The sequence below is a fragment of the Microcebus murinus genome, chromosome 4, assembly GCF_040939455.1.
Source record: "Microcebus murinus isolate Inina chromosome 4, M.murinus_Inina_mat1.0, whole genome shotgun sequence".
Taxonomy (NCBI): Eukaryota; Metazoa; Chordata; class Mammalia; order Primates; family Cheirogaleidae; genus Microcebus; species Microcebus murinus.
Genome location: NC_134107.1, coordinates 88,204,425 through 88,228,961, shown reverse-complemented (window position 1 = coordinate 88,228,961; position 24,537 = coordinate 88,204,425). Strand labels below are relative to the sequence as shown.

Below are 24,537 nucleotides of genomic sequence, written 5' to 3'. Positions count from 1 at the left end.
AAGGGAGGCCATCATGTTTCCACTCACGCCATCAGTGGCATCTCCCATAATTCACCACGTGTCATTCCTGGACGGCCCTGAAGAGGCCAGAGGCAGCCACAGCCACTTTTGCCAGCCAGGGTGGGTCTGGACTGGATCCTGTCTGAGTGTGCTCATCATTTGTGTTCACCACTGACAGGTGAGAAGCCGGAACAAGTTCAAGTGAGGGGACTGACCCAGTGAGACCCTCCCTCAAAGGCTTAAATTTAAATTTACCACTGTGTTCACGTGCTTACTAAATGGAGAAGCTTTAAATTTCTGCTTTTTCAGGGTCATAATTTTTGATCTATACTGCCTGTGTCCTTCTGTGTAACTCATGTGGTTTGGAGATGAAAGAAGGGTAGAGTTTTGGAAGGGACTAGGAGTGAAGAGGAGAGCAAAGGTATTTATTGTGGCCTTAGTACTGCTATCTCTCTCTCTCTGTCTCTCTCCCTCTCTCCCTCCCTCCCTCTCTCCCTCTCTCTCTCTTTTCCCCACAAAAAGCATGGAGTAGAATTCTGGCAAGGAGCATGTGTAAACAGAGGTTCTTTATGCTACTTCTTCTTTCTGGATATTAACACTGAACTCTATTTCTCTCCTCTAAATGCTTCACCCCCAACCGTGAGACCAGCACCAATAGCTGCTACACTTAATGGATAATTTATTGTCACCCAGGCACTTGACATAGACCCTTTCATTTAATCCCTAGAGAATATCTATAAAGTAGGTCCTATCACTGTTGCCATTTTATTTATTTATTTATTTTTATTTTAGCATATTATGGGGATACAAGTGTTAAGGTTACATATATTGCCCATGCCCCCTCCCCCCTCGAGTAAGAGCTTCAAGCATGTCCATCCCCCAAACTGTTCCCATTTTAAAGATGAAGAAACTGAGGTTTAGAGAGTTTAAAATTTATGCTTGAGGTCGCACTGGCAAATGGTAGACTGATGATTACCATGGGTCTCTATACATTCACAACCAGAAGTCTATAATGCCGATAGTTTTTTTGGCCCCAGCGCCCTGTTTGCATATGGCCCCCGGGTGCTCTCTACCTGCAGAGACCCTGCTGTTACTGAGCAGTGGACTGAAGTGGCACATCCTCTGCATCCAGCTTTGCTCTCTAAAAAGACAGAGCCCTGATCCTGGATGCTTCTGTACTCTCAGTTTTCCAGGGAGAAATGCTCAGACTGACCATCCTCTGCTGTTTTTTTTTTTTTTTTTTGAGACAGAGTCTCGCTTTGTTGTCCAGGCTAGAGTGAGTGCCGTGGCGTCAGCCTAGCTCACAGCAACCTCAAACTCCTGGGCTCGAGCGATCCTTCTGCCTCAGCCTCCCGAGTAGCTGGGACTACAGGCATGAGCCACCATGCCCGGCTAATTTCTTTTTATATAGATATCAGTTGGCCAATTAATTTCTTTCTATTTATAGTAGAGACGGGGTCTCGCTCTTGCTCAGGCTGGTTTTGAACTCCTGACCTTGAGCAATCCACCCGCCTCGGCCTCCCAAGAGCTAGGATTACAGGCGTGAGCCACCGCGCCCGGCCTATCCTCTGCTGTTTTAAGCAGACAAGGAATGTGAAAAGAAATGCAGGCCGGGCGCGGTGGCTCCTACCTGTAATCGTAGCACTCTGGGAGGCACAGGCGGGTGGATCACTCAAGGTCAGGAGGTCGAAACCAGCCTGAGCAAGAGCGAGACCTCGTCTCTACTATAAATAGAAAGAAAATTAATTGGCCAACTAAAATGTATAGAAAAAATTAGCCGGGCATGGTGGCACATGCCTGTAGTCCCAGCTACTCGGGAGGCTGAGGCAGGAGGATCGCTTGAGCCCAGGAGTTTGAGGTTGCTGTGAGCTAGGCTGACGCCACGGCACTCCAGCTGGGGCAAGAGAGTGAGACTCTGTCTCAAAAAAAAAAAAAAAAAAAAGAGAAATGCAAATGCCTAGGAGTTATTAAATGGCGGAATTAATTTGGAGTTCTCAGGATTTGAGAATCCAGTCCGAGGACTTATGGACATCTTTCTTTGACACTCCTGATTGCCACTTGCGTGTAACCATTTCGCTGCTCAGAGCATGACAATCTGAAAGGGAAGAGCTAGGCAAATAAACGAAACTCAAGCCAGTGATTGTTGCTCCCTGTTAACATCTATTATAAAAAGTAGGAGAGAGAAAATAATGCAAGTATTATCTAAAACGAGTTCTGCATGACGTGGAGATGTTCATTATTTATTCATAGAAGTCCTATCCCCTTATCCCCAGAGAGAGCTGGAAGTTGACGATTGATGCCATAGGAATTCTTGCCAAAATTTGAGGTGATAAACTTCCCATCACTTGGTTGGCAGCCTGGCAGGAATGGTATAAGGGCATTCCCATCATTTTATGGGAGATTGTACTACATTATTGGATGAACTTCCACTCAGAAGAGGAGGAAGCTGCTATTTAAACATTTGCATATGCTTAAAGGAAGCAGAGGGTTTCATAAAACATAGAATATTTGGAGCTACAGAGAAACTCGGAGATCATTGAGCCCAGGGTGTTTTTCAACCTCAGCACAATTGACATTTAGGGCTGAATAACTCGGTTTCATGGGGCAGGAGGTCTCCTGTGTATTGCAGGAAGTTTGGCAGCATGCCCGGGCTACCTGATTACTCCTTACATCTCAACAGATTCTGCCTGGGCCTCCTGCTAGGTGATACTCCCAGCTCTGTGCCCCTAGGAACACACTTCCAATGTGGCACTTTCCACACTCCACAATGTGGCTTTTCATCTGGCTTGGTATGAGCTCCCCGGGGCAGGGACTGTGTCACATGCACCTGTGTATCCCCACTTTCTAGAACAACCTGAGCACTCAGTCATTGAAAGAAGAAATTATTGGGTGGTTTTAAGCCACAGGTTCATTGGTGGATGTGTCCTGTGCAGGAAAACAGACATAGAGCAAATTCAGGAACACCTTGACAAATTTATTTGTTGATTTTGGCAAAGCACTTGATAATCAGTGTCGGGCTTCCTTTCTGACAGCTGCTCTGCAGGTTTGGCTGCCCTTGTAAGTTCTCAATATTCTAAGGTTACCCTGTGACAGAAGGATTGTTTGTCTAGCCTAGTCATGTCAGAATTGCAGACAATATCAGTAGAGTAAATTGGAATTGCGTAAAAGGCCTCATTTTGCGCAGCCTGTGTTATGTACCATGTTTGAGAACGTAACTGAGATCTGAGAGCCAGAGTTTTGAAACTCTGGCGTCTAATCCTTTGGGATTAGTTTTCTATCTCAAACATCAGCAGGAGGCCTCCAGGAAATTCTCTATAACCACAAAACAATAGGAATAGGCAACAGTAAGGACTTATACTAAGTGCCAGACACCATTCTAAATGTTTTACGATTATTAATTCACTTAATCCTCACAGCAACCCTATGAGGTAGCTGTTGTTGTTATTGCTATTGTCATTGTTTTCATTTTACCAGGAGAGAAACTAAGGTAAAAGAGGTTAAATAACTTGCCCAAAGTCATACAGCTATTAATGGGCAGAACCAAGATTTGAACCTATGTAGGTAGAGCTGATGTGTCTAACCACTATGCTGTCCTGCCTACAACATGCTTTTCTGAGTGAATATTATAAATCTTTAGTGTCCCAATTTCTGTTATAATACATACTAGAAATCTTAAATAGGTAGTTTTCTACCTTGGTATAATGTAAATCAGTTTATAACTATGTGCAAAGCATTGTGCCACAAGTAATGTAGGATGTGGAATGTCTAAGACAAGTTCTCCTCTTCAGAGAGTTTACCATCTCACTGAAGATATGTATGTATATTAGTAAAGTAACAGTGAAAAAGCAACATGATGGCAAGAACAGGGCTTGGGATCAGATCGTGTGAGTGTGTGTAGTCAGTGCCACCATATATTAATATGATTCATGTGACTTAAGTAGACACTTATGTGAAGTACAGTTTTCTCATCTGCAAGATGGGAATGATAATCCATAATTTGCAAATGTGTTGTAAATTAGAGAATATTTTAAAAAGTACTTTGAAAACTGAGTGAGTAACTTTCTTCAAATATAAGAAAATTGGTAGCAAATGAGTATACAAAAATGTGTTTAAAAAGTCTAGAAGAAGGAAATGTTACTGTGGGAAGATGAGTAGTCTTGGATTTGATATTAACCAATCTCTTATATGCTGGATGCCAGGCTCGGTGCTCTGGATAAAAAGGAAAATACTGTGCTTTCTTAGTTATTTAGAGGTTGTCCACTTCTCTGGTTTCCTAGATCAGAGTAGGAACTGAAATTGGTGGTAGGGAGGAAGGGGAGAAGGCTATTGGTAATGTACAGGTGGAAAGAGTGTAAATAACTTTCAATATAACCTAATAGGTACAATACTAAAGGAGCATTAAAAAACTATGGGAATTGGCCGGGCGCAGTGGCTCATGCCTGTAATCCTAGCACCCTGGGAGGCCAAGGTGGGAGGATCATCTGAGCTCAGGAGTTCAAGACCAGCCTGCGCAGAGAGCGAGACCCCATCTCTACCAAAAATAGAAAGAAATTAATTAGCTGGGCAACTAAAAATATACATAGAAAAAATTAGCCGGGCATGGTGGCACGGGCCTGTAGTCCCAGCTAATGAGGAGGCTGAGGCAGAAGGATCGCTTGAGCCCAGGAGTTTGCAGTTGCTGTGAGCTAGGCTGACGCCACGGCACTCTAGACTGGGCAACAGAGTGAAACTCTGTCTCAAAAAAGAAAAAAAAAAAAAAAAAAAACCTGGGAATTAATTTTGCCTGGAAGAGCTAGAGAAGGGCTTGCAGAGACGATGATATATGAACTGGACTCTGAAGGATGAGTTGCTATTTTTTAGGAGAAGAAGAGGAGAAAGAGCAAAAATGAGGAGCAGAAACACGGAGCCCTTCTTCATGTACTTTTCATGTCACTGTAAACTTTCATTACAAAGCAGTGTGATCCTGGAGGCCACAAGGAATGTACCCTAGTCTACAAAGAGAAAATCTGAAGTTTGTTCAGGTGTTAAACGGTTCAGAAACAATGACCCTTGATAGTCTCTTAATCAGCTGTGTCTATTCCACACCAACTGTCAAAGCTGCAGATTTGGGAAGAATGGATTTATAAGATCTGTGACTAATTGTTATTACCACAAACAAAGAGTTAGAGAGACAGTAGGCAGGGAATTAAAAAAAATACTTTGATGTACTTTAGAGTAAAAAGAATTAGCTTTAACTCATCTGATTTCTCAGATGATTGGTTTGAGGTTTTATAACTTCCAATGGATATCTCACTATAGTTATGTTTTCCTTCTACTATCTATTTACTTCTGAATTTTATATTAGTGTGTTAAATTATATCCAATGACCAATAAATTATCAATGGAAAATTCCTTCCTTACTAATAAATCTCCTTTGTGAGTAGTCAATTGTGGCTTGCCCACAGAACTGAAAACCACATGTCAATGAAATTCGGGCAGGTTTCTATAAGAAAAGACTGGCCTAGACTTTGAGGAAAAAAGCAGGCAGGAGTGAAAATACTCGATGGTACGGAATGCAGGGGTTAAAAGAACCTGGGCTTTAAAATGGAGCAGACTTGTGATGGAGAAATTAAAAAGTTGGAGCTTTGGAAAGGTTAGACATTTGGTCTTAGGCATTAAAGATGAGGGGAAATGCAATGATGAACATCGAATGGAGGGAAGGAACACTTAGGGAGGAGAAGGATTTAAGAGGCAAGGACTGGGTAGCAGAGTAAGCTGAAAATAGAGACCAGAAAGAGAAGTGGCCTTCTGTAGGGTTAAGTGCAGGATGAGTTAAAGTGGAGTCATGAGTGACAGAGGAAATGCAAATGGAATTTTGGCACAAGAAAGTGAAAGTATGGGAGTGGATAATGCCTGCAAGGTTATGAAGACAAATAAAGGCTTGAAAGTAGGGCAGTGATTGGATTTGATCAAATCAAGATAAATGTTTGCTAGTTTAAAAAAGTGAAACGACTTTAGCTCTATATCATTCTCCTAAATCCTTTAGTTTAAAAATTAGCAATGGTTTTTTTCTTAAAAAAAAAAAAAAAGACTTTCATCATTTATAAGGTCATACTTTTTAGTGCCTTTGTTTCAGAACTACTAAATCAGCTCTTCATGGCTGAGGTCTACCATTCTAGTGACCTCTGAATAGAAACACTTTTTCCCTCCTAAATCCATCAATTCACAAATCTTAAGGTCCGCTACAAGTTTTAGCTAACAGTCTCTTGATACCTACAGTATTAAGAAATCTAAAATCCTACAGTATTAAGAAATCCAAAATCCCAGGCATTGGGGCCATGGAGAAAACACTCCCAACTCGAGAGGTTGATTTCTTTTCTGCCTGCCAAGAACTCCCTTAAGATTTATGTAGTGCTGTTGAAGTTTGTAGCAAGCTTTGGCAGAGAGGGGCTCAGAAGATTCATAATTAAAAGAACGAATGTGGACCAGGTACCGTGGTTCATGCCTGTAATCTCAGCACTTTGGGAGGCCGAGGCAAGAAGATCACTTGAGGCCAGAAGCTTGAAACCAGCCTTGGCAACATAACGAGACCTCAGCTCTACAAAAAATAAGAAATTAGGTGGGCATGGCGATGCACACCTGTAGTCAGGGCTACTTGGAAGGCTGAGGTGGGAAGGATCACTTGAGCCCAGGTGTTCAAGGCTACAGTGAGCTATGATCGTGCCACTGCAGCCTGGGCTTCAGAGTGAGACTCTGTCTCTAAAGGAAAAAAAAGAAGAATTAATGTAAGTATGGAGAAGTTCATGGTCAGCTGCAACTGGCAGAAACAACAAAACATTACAAGTTGACAAATAAATGTTAGGAAAATTGATTTGCAGTCCTTACACTAGGACTTTTAAACTTAGGGGACATTTTTTGTGGGAGTATGTGAGCATTTTGGCTGGAAAAGGTCTAGAAATAATGTTGTGTCTTCTACTTTAAAATTAGCAGGCAAAAATATACAATTCACCTCTGGAAAATCAACCAGTTGACAGTGCGTTTGCCCCCAAGCCAGCAGTCATGAGGGAGGAAAGTGGCATGCCTCCTCCATGGGATGCTTCATTGCTGGAGAATGAGTTTTTCCAAGGTAAGTCTGTGCATCAAAATTGCCTTTGGAACTCCTGGTACTAAAGAAAGCAAATAATAATTATAGTTTGTATTAAAGTGCTCAACACATATCCGTCCCTGTAGTTTACTATGTGTGTGTGTGTGCGCGCACGCATATGTGTGTGTGTGTGTGTGTGTGTGTGTAAGTACACCAAGAAGGACCCCTGTAGTTTACTTTTTTTTTAATTTTAAAAACTGAAATTATATTAACTATCTTTTATGATAACAATGGCATAAAACTAGAAATATATAAGAGAAACTTTGAAAACTATAAAAACACAGGAAAACTAAACAATACCCTTCTGAACAATGAATTGATCAATGAAGTACTTAGAAAGAAAATTAGAATATTTCTTGAGGCAAAGGAAAATGGAAACACACCATACCAAAAGCTATGGGATACAACAAAAGTAGTTCTAACAGGGAAGTGTGTAGAATAAATGACTATATCAAAACATTAGAAAGATCTCAAATACCCTAATAATACATTTCAAGAGTAGTTTACTTTTGAAGTCCCCTTGTTTACCTTATTTGAAGAGGATGCTGATATATGTTATTAACACAAATAGTAAGGAATGATTAAATATAATCATTATGATTATATAATCTTATGATTATAATATAATCTAAGCAAATATTCTCAGATCAAGGACTGATAAATAGTAATAATGTTTAATATTTAACCTCAGGTAAAAAGAAAATATATCTTTAGGAAATATATCTACAAAGTTTGTTGTTCTTAATAGACTTTCATTGTTCCTGATTAGGACCTAAATACACTGTGATGAAATTTAATTGTCACTAAAAAATTAACCACATGCAATAAATAACGATAAAAATTGAAACAGATGCCAAAAGTACCACATGTGCACGTCTCTTATTATATAATCATAGTTCACCTTCACATAGGTTATTCTGTGTCAAAATAAGTTAACTCTAAAGTCATCACCAGCTTCACCTTGAGGAACTAAATTCAGCTTGCAAAGGTAGTAACATCACCTCGACCCTAGTGTGTGGGGCAGGTGTGGTGGTCAGTGAGGGCCATTCAGCTGGACAGTCAACCTAGGGACTCCCTTCAGTATCGTGGTTCCTGGCAGAGCCCAGAGGAAAATCTCTGTTCCAAAATGAGGGTTTCGTTTAAAGGGAAGAGCCACTGTTCATGGAATGGAAAAAAAATGATGCGGCCTCTCTAAAATAAAGAAGAGAAGCAGAACAGGAATTTTTCTCATCTTAGGGGTAGTGAGTAAAAAACAGCATTGTTAATTTGGGATTCTAAGTGACTTTGAGTAACTTAAAATCCTGTTTGTTTTGTTTCATGTGCCCCACCTTATACTTTGGTATTGATCAATTATTTCGTTGTGGCTATCGGAAGTAGATTATTTCAGGGAATAGGGATGAATAAATATTTTGTCATTAAAACATTGACAGATGATTCTGTAAAGAATTCCTCAGTTACAGATCCTTAATGGGCAAGGTTAGTTCTTTTGTTGGCAATGCAAACTTAATAGCACCAACTTATAAATAAAACAGGGAAGGGAAAATCCAGAACAGATGTAAAAAATCCCTTTAGCACCTGCCCTAACATAATTGGCACCTCACATGCACAGCCTCCTGATATGTGCTCAGACACTGATAGGCCTCACTTTCCCTGTCATTGCACAGTTAAAATCAAAATTTTGAATGACAAGTAATTTGAAATAACCAAGGGAGTGAACCATTTTATGTACCTCAGAAGGAAAGATTTCTGTAAACCAAAAACTTCTTTGGTAATTCAAACAATGCTATAACTTACTTTTCATTTCAGATTTGATTTTCATTAATGAGCATTTCTTCAGTAAATACACATAATTTATTTGTATTTATTATAATATGAATATAGAAAAAGATGTCTATTTCAGGGGGGATCTTAGAGAATCTAAAAACCTCAAAAGATTATGGTTCTATTCAAAGTCTAACAGGTTTTTATTGAGGAAAAGAGGTCAGGTATGATTAAATAAACACAGTTTAAGAAATACCAACCATGTCACTGAAAATAGGCTGTGACTTGTCTGAGATCACAGAGACTGTGGTCCTAGTAAGCACGAGCCCTTGGTCTTGGCTTGGCCTAGGTCCTCAATATTATAAGGAGTTCAGTGGGCGCCACCCTCTGACCTTGCTATTGAGAGAAAAGTAATCATTGTTTGACAATAGCAACTTCATATCTTTATAACAACTATGAGCTCATCTCAGAGTGAAATCATCTTTATAGTTCACAAAGAGCAAAAACTAAAAAGTGAGTTTTTATAGCACAGAGGTTGCATTGTGCAGTGGTTGTGTGCATGGCTCAGGAGACAGACTGTCTGGGTTCAAATCCCAGTATCTTTTGATCTTAGCAATTCACTTAATCTCTTCATGCTTGAGTGTACTCATTATATAATGAGAATAGTAAAAGTACCAACCTTGTAAGGCTATGTGAGGATTTAATGAGTTAATATTAAGTGCTTAATATATTGAGAACTTAGAGTTAATATATTAAGTGCATTCTGACACATAGAAAGTGTTGTATTATAGGAGTGCTAATGGATCTTACTTTTTCCAGGAAAAACAATCTATCATTAGCATATCATTTAATAATATTATATATAGCTTTTAATTATATATTGCTCAAATCTATGCTTAGTTTATAAACTAAGTATCTTTATAAATTAGGTGCTAAACTTTTTTTTTTTTTTGAGACAGAGTCTCACTCTCTTGCCTGGGCTAGAGTGCCATGGTGTCAGCCTAGCTCACAGCAACCTCAAACTCACAGGTACAAGCGATCTTTCTGCCTCAGCCTCCCAAGTAGCTGGGACTACAGGCATGTGCCACCATGCCCAGCTAATTTTTTCTATATATATTTAGTTGGCCAATTAATTTCTTTCTATTTTTTTAGTAGAGACAGGGTCCCCCTCTTGCTCAGGCTGGTTTCGAACTCCTGACCTTGAGCAATCCACCCGTCTCGGCCTCTCAGAGTGCTAGGATTACAGGCGTGAGCCACCACAGCCAGCCATCAGCACACTTTAAATGCACTAAAAGAAAACATGATTAAAATTCATTGCTAGACAAAATATAGCTTTTGTCCTTAAGGCATTATTGAAGGTTTACTTTGAAAAAGTATGAAAAAGAAACTTCCATTACAGTCTTCCATAAAAGTCAGACTGTCTTAAAAACATGATTAAAATTAATTTCATCACATTTAGGATAATATGGTAAAAATAAAATTATGAATGATTATGTTTCTTAAAGAGGGCCATTCATCAATTCAAATTATTAAACTACAAAATCATATACAAAAATGTTGATTGATATTCTCCTTTTAGTTTTAGATGATTTGGATAGCAAACTGGCTCAGGAACAATCTGCAAGCTCAGTGAATTTGAGAACACCCTTCAACTATGGATCAAGAACACAGTTCAGTCATTTTTATTCCAGTGGGAACAGACATGATAACATCACAGGAAGGCACAAAAATCACCATAATGAGACTTCCAATATGTCTATCTATGACATCCTAAGACCAAGAACTCCTAGGGAAGGTTTTAAAACCTTTTCTCCTAGGACAAAGACAATTTATGATATGTACAGGACAAGGGAGCCCAGAATCGTAAAAGAAGATTATGTGCAAAAGAATACTTTTGGTAGTACTTCCCTGTGTTTTGACAGCAGGCAGCGATTAGCCTTACCGGCTACAGGCCATTTCACAGCAAGGAGCTTACATTTTCCATCCACAGTTCAGAACAAGAGTGGATTTATACCACCAAGGCACCAACAAAGCCCAAAGAGAACTCCTTTATCATCCATCATATGGAATAGAGCAGATTCTTCCAGAGACAGGCAGAACCAGGAAGAGTTCCTGAGAGCACCATCACCAATGGAAATTGATCCTGCTGACCAGTATATGTATCCTAGGTTTCCCCAGGAGAATAGGAGATATGAATCGTACCATTCACAGAATGTTTACCAAAGTATTAGTTTAAATGCCCCCATGGATAATGCAGTGAGTCCTGACACATTTGAGAACTCAGAGAATATGCCATTCTACCATCAAGACAACCCATTTGCCAGGTCCTTCTTTAGCAATACCTTCGGACGAAGCAGAGAACAGAGATTTGGACAAAGTCCTTTTTGGGGCCAACAGGAGAAACATTCTTCTTGGTCTGACTTTCATCAAAGCAGGAAATCCTTTACTTCTGATAGAGACTTTGAAATGACTTCCATTGAAGCAAATAGTGCATCAGCTGTTCATGGCCACAGTGTTTCTTCTGAACGCTGGGAATCATTTTCTTCTAACTATGGAACAAATGTTTCTAGAGGCCAAGAAGAGCCACATCCTTGGCAGTTTAATTTTCAGACATCCATGCCAGAGAGCATGGAGGTATCACAGGGTAATGGGAACCAGTTGAGTCCTCATTTCGGCACACCAAATACTTGTTCCATGTCTGGTTCAAACTATCACATCAGATCTGGTGGGCTGGAATACCAACAGCTCAGTTCTCCTGTAGAAGTACATATAAACAAAGAACCTCACTCATTTGGAATTGCTCAGACTATAGCATCCTCTTTCAAAACTTCCTTCCCCCAGATTCCTGATGATAGAGGGAATCCTCAGAGTCCCAATTTTCAGAATCCCACAGTCACTTTGCAGAAAATTATTCCCAATAAGCCTGCCTCTTGTCCAGTAAGAAGCCATACAGAAGTCACCACGACCAACAGTGATTCAATTGGTTCTCTGCCTCTTGCTGAAAGCCAGCCTAATAGCTGGGTCCTAGAAGTGAATAATGACAAAGACTTAAATGAATCTATTTCAGAAGAAGACAAACAGCTAAGCAAGATGGACCAGACAACCATGACAGGTGAAATACCCCAACCTGTTTCACAGATAGTGACCTCTAACCCTTTAACTGATTTTCACAATCCCCTCTCCCAGGACTCAGCCAAGAGCAACAGGTTTGGTTTTAATGTACCTACCACAGTAAGTTCCAAAAGGTCACCCAGAGCCTTTTCCAGGAAAGATAGTTCCAAAATGTACATACCACACAAAGATAAATCCAATGAATATAAAAAAGATAAGAGGTTTACTGGGAACAGAAAACTTGGCTTAGTAACTCCCCTTCCTTTTGTTCAGGAAAGCAGAACACCGTCTTTTCCCAGTCCAAATCAAGGGTGTCACCAGGAATTAACAGTAAGAAATCAAGATATTTCAGGCACTACTGCAAATGACCACCAGAGCTCTGAACCTACTGGTAATCAAAATGCACAACCTCCGGAAAAGCCGGTTATTTTAAAACCTGAGGGAGAACAACGTGCCACAACTCATTCCACCAGCTGTAGCAAGTCGGCTGCTGGCCACAAGATCTCATGTGGTTCTATAGATGGACTGCCACCTTCCTCCTCATCAAATAATTCTTTCCTTGATGCTTTAATGATTCCATCTACTACAGGGTTCTCCAGAGGTCCTTCAGACAAAGATCCATCTGTGGGAGAAAGAGAAAAAGACAATTCTAGGAAGAACCAAAATAATCAGTTTTCTGTAAGCCCCTCAGAAAACCAAGAGAGTCATGGTAGTCACATGCCTGTACATGACGAAGTGGTTGATGTTGCCAAGTACCATTCACACTCTCCTTTCAGGAGTGGAAAGGGAAAAGGAAAAGTAAGACGCCGTGTATCCTGCATTGAAAAGTTAAGCAAAACAGAAAGTACATCAGAACCCATGAGCAGTAGTAGTAGTCTCATGGAGGTGAGTCAGAGCAACGCCAAAGCTTCTGAGTTTGACACAATTTATTGTACTTTGCCAAGAAAATCAACCAGTTTTCTCATAAGTAGCAGGCAGTCAGGAGGTAAGATAATGGCTGCTTCGTTTAGAAAGGGGCCACTGCCATTCCAGATCAAAAATAATGTGGAAGATCCAGTGGGGAAGTGCACATCAAACAAATTCAGCTCCAGTTCTCCTGAGTCAGTGAGTGAATCTTCCAAAGTCATGCCAGACTCAGGCCCAGTTGCGTCTGAAGCCACAGCAAGGATGACAAATATGAAAATCACTGGATCTGCTTCTGTTAGAAAAGGACCACTTCCGTTCCTCATCAACAAGGCTACGTCAAGTCCTTCAGGAGATCCATATGCCTCAACTGGAAGAGATGAAGGGAAAAAGGCATTGGTCTCAGACACAGATACTTCTCCTATAACACCAAGGCCTTGGGAGAGAACTATTAACCCTGTGGAAAGTGACTTATCTGTTAGAGATGGTTCTTTAACCAAAAGACACCACCAAAAGGAATACCCTCAAGAACGCTCTGAAAAGGATAGTAAAATTGCTGCTTCTAAGACAAGTGTATTTTCCCTTTCAAATGAAGACCCTTTACCCTTTTGTTCAGACTTGTCAGGAAAAGAAAGTGGGGAAACATTACACAAATTTAAGACTACCAGTATGTTTTCTGTTTCTGGTGATGAAGATAATGTAAAATGTCTTGAGTTGGTTTCAATATATTACACTTTACCAAGGAAACCCAGCAAAAAATTCTGTAACCTCCTTCAACAGTATACACAAAATACCGATTCACTTACAGAATCACTTCAAGTGGAGACTGAAACATTTCCTAATGCTTTAGAAAAAGACAAGCCAAATTATTCTACACAAGAGCAGTCAGGAACAACGTCACCTGAAAATCTACAGATGCCAGTCAGTTCTGCTCAAAAGAATAATCATGTCAGTAATTTTGCTAAAACACCTTTAGAAGATTCACAAAGCAGGAGAGAAAGTGGGAAAAAATTGCAAAGTGAAACCCTGTATACTTCACTGATGCTTCAGGGAAAAAATATTTCAGAAGAAAAATCTGAAAATTGTCATCCATCCGTTAATTCAGGCAACAGTGGTCCCTCTAGGCTCCTAGCCCATTCAGAAGATAGTAATAATATTGAAAATTCCCAAACCAGAAGTTTTGGGGAGTATGCAGGCAGTGGTATGGCCATTACATCCACTGGAAGTGAGCAGTGCCCTCACAAAGATCAGAGAGCCAGAGCTATAGATGATGGCTCCAATGGATCACATCCTAGGGAAGGTAGAGGGAAAATTGGAACCAATTGCCAAAAAATGTCTAATAAAACACTTTCTGACTCAGAGAGCCAAGTCTTGGCTCTTACTCCAGCATTGCAAAAACTACAGCTTGTTGAGGAGACTCAGTCAGGTGATCCAGACTTAGAGAGTTTGCAGTCTGAAACCAGAGAATTACCTCCAAGAAGTCAGGAGGTAACTATGGCAGAGAGCAGGAAGGCTAAAGATGAAATGCAGAAGATTTTCTTGGATGATCTAGAAAAAGAGGAAAACAGACCTTCAGTTAAACACAGAGTCACAGCCATATCTAAAGCAAGCAGAAAATTCCCATCTAAAGATTTAAGCCCCAGAAGACATGTAGCCACCATCTTCCCAAAAAGTGGGAGCAGGTCTGACTTTGGCCATTTATCTCTTGGCACGCTGGAGTGCAGCCCACTGTCCCCTGAGCCTACTCCAGAGTCCTCAGAATCCACAGGTGAAAGCAGGTTGAATAACGATGGAATGAATGTCAGGAATTCTGAGAACCCTCTCCAGGTTACTGTGATGTCCAACAGAGAACCTTCTGCACTCTTCAGCACTCTGCAGTCTAGTAGCATTTCACAAGTACATCAGAATGAGTTTAAAAATATCTCAGACTCACCACCCGAGCATGAGAATTCTCAAGGTGTAACAGTAGCCCAGAGTTTGGAAAGAGAATCAGGAGCCCCAGCCCAGCTCACAGTCAGCAGCTTCAGGAAAGCAGGTTTCTCTGACCATCAGAGGAGGCTGAGCCCTCCTTTTCCATTGGACCCTGCACAGAAAGCTAGGGTAAGCATCCCACAGGCCACTTCTCAGCAACAACAAAGGAATGCTTCAACTCTGGAGAGGGAGTCTGAGCCACCCCTCTATCGGTCAAAGAGCTTAAAAAGCATTAATGTGCATGGCGATCTGCTTCGAAAAAGTCTTCCTCCAAAAGTCAGGGAGCGCCATTTTTCTGAAAACACTTCTATTGACAATGCCCTGAGTCCACTGACCCTTGGGAATGAATTCTCTATCAACAGTGGATATAGTCGAAGATTCAGATCTTTTTCTGAACTTCCTTCCTGTGATGAAAATGAAAGTTGGGCTTTGTGTAATAGCAGCAGGACAAAAACAGGTCCCAGGCCTGCAACATCTATTTCCAGACCTATCGACTATGGAATTTTTGGGAAGGAACAACAGTTAGCTTTCTTGGAAAATGTAAAGAGGTCACTCACACAAGGAAGATTATGGAAACCAAGTTTTCTTAAGAACCCTGGCTTCCTAAAAGATGATGTGATTAACCCTCCCAGCCCATCGGAGTCATTAAGCTCAAATTCTCCTGGTACTCAGGTGCCAGAGGATGGCATATCTCCTAGTGAACCGCTTAATATCTATGAGGAGGACCCAGTAGACTCAGACTGTGACACAGACACAACCACGGATGATGAATACTACCTGGATGAAAACGATAAAGAATCAGAACTGTGAGGCTTTTTCAATAATATTCATTACCTTTTCACACAAAGCTTGTAATAGAAATGAAGTGTAAATGTGTGTGTCCAAGGGAAGGACAGATTTTAAAGTTCTAGTCTGAGCGGTGCCTGCACTGAGATAGCCCAAATTCCCCTTTTCCTCTCCATATCCCATATATACACTTCCTGGGTGCTGGAACAATTGATTCTTATTTGGAGCGATTCTCTGCTATTTTCTCTCTCTCTGTATGTTCTTGGCCTGCCTTTCCACCTCTCCCCAACTTAATCTCTCATTCACTGTCCCATTTAGGCTTTCTGCTTTACTTTCCGCCTAACATTTTTATATCTCTCATTGTGATTTACAACCCTAATATCCCAGGTACATGCAACACTTATTAATTACCCAGCGTAACTGCAAAACTCTGTTTGCCTCTTCCTGTCCACACCCTACACTCATGACATTAAACAAAATATAGGGGTGATAACAGGGAGTAAATATTATCATCCTGTTTGACTCATCAACATTTAGGAGGTTTAAGATTTTTTTTTTCCTGTTTTAAACAAAGATAAAGGAATTTTCATGAGGACATTCTGTTACATCTGTGGTGGAGCCCAGGAGGCACATGGTTGAGGACATGTTAAGGTTATAGATGAGGATCTGAATCCCTAGTAAGCCAACAGAGGATCAGTGCTCCTAGGAATTCCTCTCAAACAGTTTTTGGGGACCGGCTGAATTATTAAGGGTGAATTTTAATTGAGGCAGGGACTTGGGCCAGGCAGTCTGACCATACATAGTTGCATGGTCACAGAATTTCTGCTTAAGAAGGGAACATAAATGAGGGGCAGAGATAAGTAGACATCTATTCATGGGACAGACTTATCTTTACCTCGGCTCTCAGCAATTGTTGTTTCCCATTTCCCCATTTTCTTTATTTGCAGGATAGAACACTTATTTTCAAGTGGGGCATTTTAGTCACCCATATCAAGTGGGAGCCTTGGCCAAATCCCTAAAATTCAGTCAAGTCAGATCTGATACCCTGGGATTCACAGGCTTCTCTGCTGGATCATTTACCAGACCCTTGAGAAATCCCAAGGGACAGCTCCTAAAGCCTTGTTCCTATAAGTTTTTCAATAATTTATCTAGAATAAATTACTTCTGATAATCATTAATAATTTGGCTTTCCTAACTCTTTAGTTGCCATGCAAAACATCAGGGGATTTCTCTCCTGATTCAGGATAAAGACCAATAAATGGCAGTGAAGATAATTTGCTAGAACTATAGAAAGCATGCAGTCCTGGATCTCTCTATTAGGACAATCAACATGAGTGTACTCTATCTTGTTTGGTTTACATTTGCCACCTGACCTAATTTATTTTCCATTTTTCTCACCTAGTCTGTTTTATCCATATAAATTACGGATAATGGTAGGTGTTGGTGAAGTGTATAGAGATCTGGAACTGATAAAAATGCAAGAAAGAACTATGTTACTATTATCCTCCTAATTATTGCCTTGCCTAGAAGCAAAATGCCAAGGCTAGTTAGCATTGTTCCCATGCAACTCAAAACTGATGATGAGGTAACTAACATGAAAGCTATTCCTTAAATCTGTCAACCGTTTTAAATTTCAAGGTCTGACCAATCTTGAGCTGAAAGAGACTGATAATACATCAACTGTTGTATTTTACATCAACTGTTGTGGACTTTTCAACTCAAATTTATGTAAAGAATAACATTGTATTCTGTGTTTAATGTATGTTTTAAAATTCTACCTTTGCTCTTTTTTCTATTTATCTGATTATTTATAAGTAATTTTTTTATAAACCATGACTGTGTTTTCTATGTGATTTTTAAGATATTCAGAGTTAGTATTTTAATAGTAAGATTCTTGATTTTTCTAACGATCAGCTTGCAAGTTCTATTTCAGTAAACTCTCTGAGAATACATGAATGCTACAAAAGGTAAAATGAAGTTAGCTTATTTTTCAGGGAGTTTAGGCTATGGCAACAGTTAGATATGGTAAGGATGAAAAACTGCTTTGGGGCCTGGACTCTCTGAGCTGGATTCTACTGTCTGAATTTGAAGGTAATTGATGGCCAATGCTCAGTTGCACTGTTTATAATGTTTGCTTGTTGGCCTGGCTCAACAATGAGGAAAACAGAAAATTCATGAAAATAGCACCTTTTATAGTTTTATACTTTTTATAAAGCACTTCGTTAAAGAAGTCTAGCAAATTTCTATGTATTTTAACATACAAACTGCTGCATTTTAATGTTCATTTTTGGTATAGCTATGGTAATTTATAGTAGCCATTTTTATACTCATAACTTGTTTTCTAGAAGATATTATTCATATAAATATTCATGTAAATGGAGTGAATCATAGGGGAATCAATACTAATAAGTACCTTGTAAATTATTAACTTGTTTAGCTATTAGACTTCTGTAACCATAAATTTTGTACTGTAAAGCCCATTTAGAATAGGGTTTCATGAAATTATTTCAATTTTTAGAGACTTCTCTCTAAATAATTTACCTTTACATTGTAAATACATTGATGTTAATAAAACTCGAACTTCTAACAAGGGTTTGGTTGATAATAAGCTAATAAAAGCTGCTTTGTGTAAGAGGTAAATATGTGTACTGGAGGTGGTGAAAGAAAGTCCACTTAGGTTATGGTGAAGATAGGAATCAAATTGGAGAACTCCATGAAATTAATATCTTTCATTAAATGCCAGAGGATTAAAGAGGCCTTCTTGCTAAGAGTTTGTTGTTAATAATAATGCTTCGGAATATCCCATTTACATGTATAGTGTAAATATGTAAAATATTTTACTTTCCAAGCAAATTTGTGACTGTATTGCCACTTAGTGGCTCTTTGTGACTGGCAATTTTGTTTCTGAAACAAGCCGTAAGCACTTTTGTTAAAATTTTCTCAAATAATCCTTTTATGTAGTTGTTCTCAGACTTGTTCTCTACGTATGAACTGTGTTACGAGACAAGGTGCAAATTTAAAACAATGCCTGTGTTGAAATAAATGATTTAAACAGATGTACTATTTGATTTGGTTTTTATTCCCATCCTCAAATGATTATTTTTAAGTGTAAAACTTTCAGGAAAAATACTAAAAGGGGGTGAGCAAAAGTATTCAAACCAATCTTTTTTGTGGCTATTGAGTGAGATCCGTCATACGGGTGGTTTTACAAAAACAGTGGTTTGCTTTCTTTCTTCTTTTCATTTGTACCCACAAAGCAACCAGCCAACATCAGGAGATCAATGTGCATGGTTGCTTCATAGGAAAGAAATAAAGAAGGCATTTCTTTCTGGGGATTCTCACATTTATAAAGGAAGAGGAAGCTACATGGCTCTGGGGGTCTTCCATTGTCCAGTAGCACTGATGAAAGGTAAGCAGGTCTTTCTAATTCAATATAAGTCATGCAATGTTAATTCCTGCTAAGCAAATCATTAATAGATTTGTCCTAATCTTCTGGAAAAGCAACCCGAAGCCCTTTCTCTGCTAAAGACAGGAGAATATCATCATCTTGAATATGGATGGAAATTTATTCCAAATATTTTTACCGTCTTTTATTAAAATTTAAAATACATTGGCTCAGCTAGGGTTTTAATGGTAGTCAACATTGGCCGGGCGCAGTGGCTCACGCCTGTAATCCTAGCACTCTGGGAGGCCGAGGTAGGCGGATTGCTCGAGGTCAGGAGTTCGAAACCAGCCTGAGCAAGAGCGAGACCCTGTCTCTACTATAAATAGAAAGAAATTAATTGGCCAACTAATATATATATATACAAAAAATTAGCTGGGCATGGTGGTGCATGCCTGTAGTCCCAGCTACTCAGGAGGCTGAGGCAGGAGGATTGCTTGAGCCCAGGAGTTTGAAGTTGCTGTGAGCTAGGCTAACGCCATGGCACTCACTCTAGCCTGGGCAACAAAGCGAGACTCTTGTCTCAAAAAAAAAAAAAAAAAAAAAAAAGGTAGTCAACAGACTCCTTTCAAGCTGTTCAAATAGGAAAAGATTTATTAGACAGTATACTTTGCTTACAAAGTTATTGTTAGGGCTGAGGAGATAGATTTCTTTTAGCTGAAATTCCTAGACCAATTCCAAAAACCATTCCACAGAAGTGGACCTACCAAGGGAGCTGATATCTTGTTATGACCAGGAAGATGCAGAATCAGGCCAGTAAGTGGGCCAATATACCAAATCACCATATTCATTTGCCCCAGAAATCACTCTTGTAGAAATACATATAAATAGGCATACACAAGATTTTTATTGCTACATTTGTTGTGGCAAAACCTGGAAACAAAGTGAATACCTAATAAGAAATGACTGAATATATTATGGAACATTCACATATGTAATATTATGAAACCATTATTGTAAAGCAGTAACGAAAAAACCTGTATATATATGCATGTGTGCATATGGAGGGATATATACTAGGCTATTAATGTCAGTTGTTTTGTGGCCAGGTGTTGGGGGGAAGGATGTTCCAGAACAGGAGAAAAGAGGATAGTCAAGACCCCTTCCAAAAAATAAACCATATTTTAACTCAGACAGATGAGCAAAATAAAAAATGTTAACCAAAAAATAAAATATAAATATATACACATATAGAGAAATATATAATTATTATTTATGCACTTAAATAGAATAAATTTTTTTTTGGAGACAGAGTTTCACTCTTGTTGCCCTGGCTAGAGTGCCGTGGCGTCAGCCTAGCTCACAGCAACCTTAAACTCCTGGGCTCAAGTGATCCTGCTGCCTCAGCCTCCCGAGTAGCTGGGACTACAGGCATGTGCCACCATGCCTGGTTAATTTTTTTCTATATATTCGTAGTTGGCCAATTAATTTGTTTCTATTTTTAGTAGAAACGGGGTCTCGCTCTTGCTCAGGCTAGTCTCGAACTCCTGAGCTCAAATGATCCACCCGCCTCAGCCTCCCAGAGTGCTAGGATTACAGGCATGAGCCACCGTGCTGGCCTTAAATAGAAAATTAAAGATAATTTTTTGAAAGATTTACTGTCCAGAAAAATATTTAGCAAATTACTTGATTTTTTAAAAATTGATAATTGTATTTGATTCTGTGAAACTTTGTGTTCTAATAATATCAATGCTAGCACTAAGTTTTTTTTTCTAGGTCTGTGCTTTCTTTCCCAATCATCCTTTCCAGATTATGCTGTCATTCCAGTCTGGAATTGCCATTTTCATTCTAGAAATGTTTTGGAGGGATGTGGTAGATACTGATAGGTTTGTTTTTTCTTTTCTCTCAGAACTCCATTCTCTGACTGACACCACCTCCCCCCAGGCCACATGTTGTGGAGGAATCAAAGTTCTTACATGACCCTAACAGTCTGGGCACTTTTGATTGGTTCAGGGCTGATTGCCATCAGGCTGAACCAATGAGTAGTTCCATTTTTGGAGGAAGCTGGTTTTGGATGCAATTTAAACCAATTGTCCCACACCCTAAACTTTATCTTATAGGCTGTAATATATGGAAGGGCAGGGACTGAGTTTATATCCCCAACACCTTGTAGAATGCATGATATAAAGTGGGTGCTGAATAAATATTATTAAAATAATGAAAGTCAAGTTTTATGGATTTTATGGTATCTAATCTTGTCTAACCCTACGTAAGGTTTTTATTAATTAATGATATTGAAAATTCTCTAAAGTTAAAGAGGAATTTGTTATAAGGATACCCAAGTGTCTCAGAAACCAGGGACAGAGATACTGCCCATGAATGGTATCAGGCTGTAGCGCACTGTAGAGAACCCAATGAGTTTTCTATATTCTCTTCCATTTTCAGTCTACTCGGAAAAAAATAAAAAAGGGCAGAGGTTACATTTCCTCTGTTTGAAAGTAGTTGGTTATAAGTCAAAATCTCCTAACCTTGATTTTGAATTCCCAGGGAAAACACCATATGTTCTCACTAATAAATGGGGGCTAATAGATGGGTACACATGGGCACAAAGTGATATAAGGGACTTGAGAAACTAAGAAGAGGGAAGGCCAGGAGGGTGGTTGTGGGATAAAAACTTACCTCTTGGGTACAATGAACACTATTCTGGTGATGGGTACACCAATAGCCCTGATTTAAGCATTATCCAAGATATCCATGTAACGAAAAAACACTTGTACTCAATATTTTGAAAATAAATAAATAAATAAACTCCCAGGGAAAGGATTCTGATTAGTTCTGCATGAGTCAGGTCCCAAACTATGGGCCAATCAACTGTAGTCATGATTAAGGTCATATTTTACAAAGCCTCGCTGTTAATCATGTGGATAATAGAGTAAAAAAGGAAGAGCAGTTACTAGAAAAGGTGGAAATATTATGAACATATAATATAATTAGCTGTGAATTTTACATGACAGTAATATAAAGATTCCAGGGGCTTGTGCAATTCACAGAAGGGTATTGAATCAAGACCTTCCAGAGTCACACACTGACTACAATTCTGTTTGTTTGTGAATGGAACTCAATACGGAGATGAATATGAAAGGAAATAAGAAACTTCTTGAAGTGAATCATTTACTTCAGGTTTTATATATGACATTTCTCCTAGCCAGAATGCTCTTCTTCCCCTTTTGTGTGGCTGATTCCTATTTGACTGTCATGGTCATCTCTTTCAGGAAACTTATCTTGATTCCCCCAGGACTAGGTTAACTGGCCCTCTTATGCAGCATATAAAATGCTGCACTTACGTTAGAAGAGGCAGTCTGCCACAGGCCTTGAACTTCCCTGAACATTCTTACTACGTATGCCAACAATGTAAGTCCCCTACAGCTCTTTACCGAGGCTATCTCTTGGGGTAGTGTTTGCAGGAAGTAACTGTGAGGGATGAGATAGCATCTCCCACCTACAAAGAGCAGGATTAATTCTATATACTGTAAAAGAGGTAAATTCCCTAAATTCAGTGCTTCTCTCTTGTTATGTAACCCACTTCAGGCATCCCTCATAGACTATTTGCATTGTCCCCACAGGACTCGGAACACAAACCAACATAAAGCTCTTGCTACTGTTTTTGCAGTGGTAATAAAGTCTGTTGTCTCTGACCCAGGAGTCTTGCATCTTTTAACAGCATCCATGAAACAGTAACAGACTAACCTATTGGCTTGTTAAGTAGGATAAAATCCCTGACCATGCAGTTCTTGATGACTATATTTGAACACCTATACACTATTTACATTCGTCTTTGTCTTTCTTCTCCACTAAACTACAAGCACTTTGAAACCCAAGTACAATATCTAAAAGATAGTAAGTATTGAATAAATGTTTGCTGAATGAATGAAATTTGATTCACGATAAAGAATCCGGTCAAGGCATTGATTGATCTGAAAAGATATACTCTTTAAAGCTGGATTAACATGAGAAAGAAAACAGGTTGGTACAGACTTAGTATTGCTAAACAAGAGCATGTTCAGATACAATTATATGGCTTCCTTGACATGTTCTCAGAAAAAAACCCTGGGTGTTACTCCAAGTGTTATATAACTTACTAGGCCATATTTTACTATCATTCAGTACCAGCTAAACTGCAGATTATTTCTCTTAAAAACTTTTTAAGTCTGATTTTGAAAGAGTGTGAAAAACCATGTGTTCCACACAATTTTTTTAAGTGGTAGTTGGAACAGAGCAAAGCTTTCCAATTAAATCCTGCAGACACCCCCATGACATAAAATATATCAATGAAAGTAATACCAAATAATACACTTTAGCCCTACAATTTACTAATGATTGACTACCTCTTTCCAAAGGACAAAGAACACTGTCTATAACTTCTGCTCAGCATTACTAAAATAGGTCAGGAGAACTGGGGAAAATGTGGGATAGATTTTGCCCAGGTAAAACTTGGTCATAGCAAAAATGCTAAGTAGCACAGTTAAAGCCATGAGATGGACAGGGGGCTGCCCTGTGCCTGGTTCTGACGCTTTTGGATTGACGTCTGCCAAGAGGAGACAGAAACGCCCTGTTCATTCTGGGGTGTGAGTTCCCTCTGGCTCACGTGGCCTGAGGAGAATCTTTATTTCCTTTAAATAGATTCAAACTATTAAGTAGATAAAAAGGAGAAAAAATAATTAACAAATGTGGATACAACGGTCAGAAAACAGGAGCAGCCAGCGGCACTTAAGGTCCCTGACGGCCTCTTCCTGGATCCAGCGTCCAGCTTCTGAGGACTGGTGGAAATGGCCAAGACCAAGCATGCCCCCCATGGGTGGCAGGGGGACAGGAAGTTCCTGGCTTTGAGGTGAAACTCTCCTGTGAGCTGAGGGCCAAGACCCTGCTTTCTGCCACCCAGTGGCCAGCTGCCCACTCCCGGCTTGGCCCAGACTCAGTGGATGCTCAGGAAACTTTTATTTGCTGAAAGAAGGGGAGTCTGGGGGTAAGACGGAAGGGGAGAAGTGGCGGGAATTACCGTCGAGTGAGGGAGACTGCTGAGCAGAAAAGCCACACACAGGCGACGCCAGAAGGCAGTCTGTGCCGGTGTGAGCCGAACGGCTGTGAGAGACGTGGATGGCGGGGGGAACGTGACATTGGCTCTGGTAAACTCGGTGAAACTCCTCGGGGAAAGGTATTTCCCTAAAGCACATGGAAGTTCTTCGAGGCGGGACCCTTTCTCTCGACCCACAGAATTCCCCGCTCGCTCTGCGTGCTTTAAAAACAGCAGAGGTGGGGCCCGGGCGGGCCAGAGGCCTCGGCACTCGAGAGCGCTCGCACCGTCGGTCTCGGTGAGGCCTCCAGACCCGGCTCCTCCTCGAGGTCACTCGGGCCGCAGCGAGGGGGCGTGCCCACGGCCGACCCTCCGCGGCGACCGCGACGCAAGCCCGCCCCGGGGTGGGCCCAGCCCCGGCCCGCGGCG

At 40.1% G+C, this 24,537-nt stretch overlaps 1 protein-coding gene across 6 annotated transcripts in view; it reads left to right on the top strand.

Moving 5' to 3' along the window:
- The window catches only part of EXPH5 (exophilin 5), a 75,614-nt gene extending 56,903 nt beyond the window's left edge, over positions 1 to 18,711 (top strand). For all 6 annotated transcript variants that reach the window (XM_012773737.3, XM_012773738.3, XM_012773740.3 and 3 more), the window contains 2 exons: positions 6,967 to 7,105; positions 10,464 to 18,711. In XM_012773737.3, coding sequence (XP_012629191.2) covers positions 6,967 to 7,105; positions 10,464 to 15,679 — 5,355 coding nt within the window. In that variant the 3' untranslated portion in view covers positions 15,680 to 18,711. The remainder of the gene's footprint in view (positions 1 to 6,966; positions 7,106 to 10,463) is intronic.
- Positions 18,712 to 24,537: the final 5,826 nt, after the last annotated feature.